This window comes from Chlorella variabilis (genome assembly GCF_000147415.1).
Source record: "Chlorella variabilis unplaced genomic scaffold CHLNCscaffold_2, whole genome shotgun sequence".
Classification (NCBI taxonomy): domain Eukaryota; kingdom Viridiplantae; phylum Chlorophyta; class Trebouxiophyceae; order Chlorellales; family Chlorellaceae; genus Chlorella; species Chlorella variabilis.
In genome coordinates, this window is record NW_005435086.1 from 1,586,813 (window position 1) to 1,587,190 (window position 378).

At 81.0% G+C, this 378-nt stretch overlaps 1 protein-coding gene across 1 annotated transcript in view; it reads left to right on the forward strand.

Moving 5' to 3' along the window:
- CHLNCDRAFT_137965 (hypothetical protein) overlaps nt 1-378 on the forward strand; it is a gene marked incomplete at both ends in the record, with an annotated part of 4,107 nt that overhangs the window by 2,693 nt on the left and 1,036 nt on the right. Inside the window, one exon of the mRNA XM_005851180.1 lies at nt 4-190. Within this exon, the coding sequence (XP_005851242.1) occupies nt 4-190 (187 nt within the window). The remainder of the gene's footprint in view (nt 1-3; nt 191-378) is intronic.

The following is a 378-nucleotide window of genomic DNA, read 5'->3' on the forward strand; positions in this document are numbered from 1 at the left end:
CAGCTGCGGGCGGCCGGCGGCGGCGCCTCGGCGGCCGCCTCGCCTGGCGGCGGCGGCGGCGGCGGCGGCGGGGCTGCGCGGGAGGGCGGCGCCAGCACCGCCCTCATCCGCCGCCCCTCCTGGTCCTCACGCTCATCCGCCTTTGGCCAGCTGGCCGGGGAGGCGTCGCAGCAGGGTGTGGGATACTCGGGTGAGCAGGACGCAGGCGGCAGGCGGCAGGCGGCGGGCGGCGGGCGGCGGCAGGGCGCGGGCGGCGCCCCGGCCTGGCGGGCGGGCGGCGTGCCCACCCGCTCGCCGCGCGCTTTGAGGGCTTAGAGGGGCTGGGAGGGGCTGGGGCTGCACTGTTGCTGCTTACGGGATCCCGCCTCGCGTCACCCC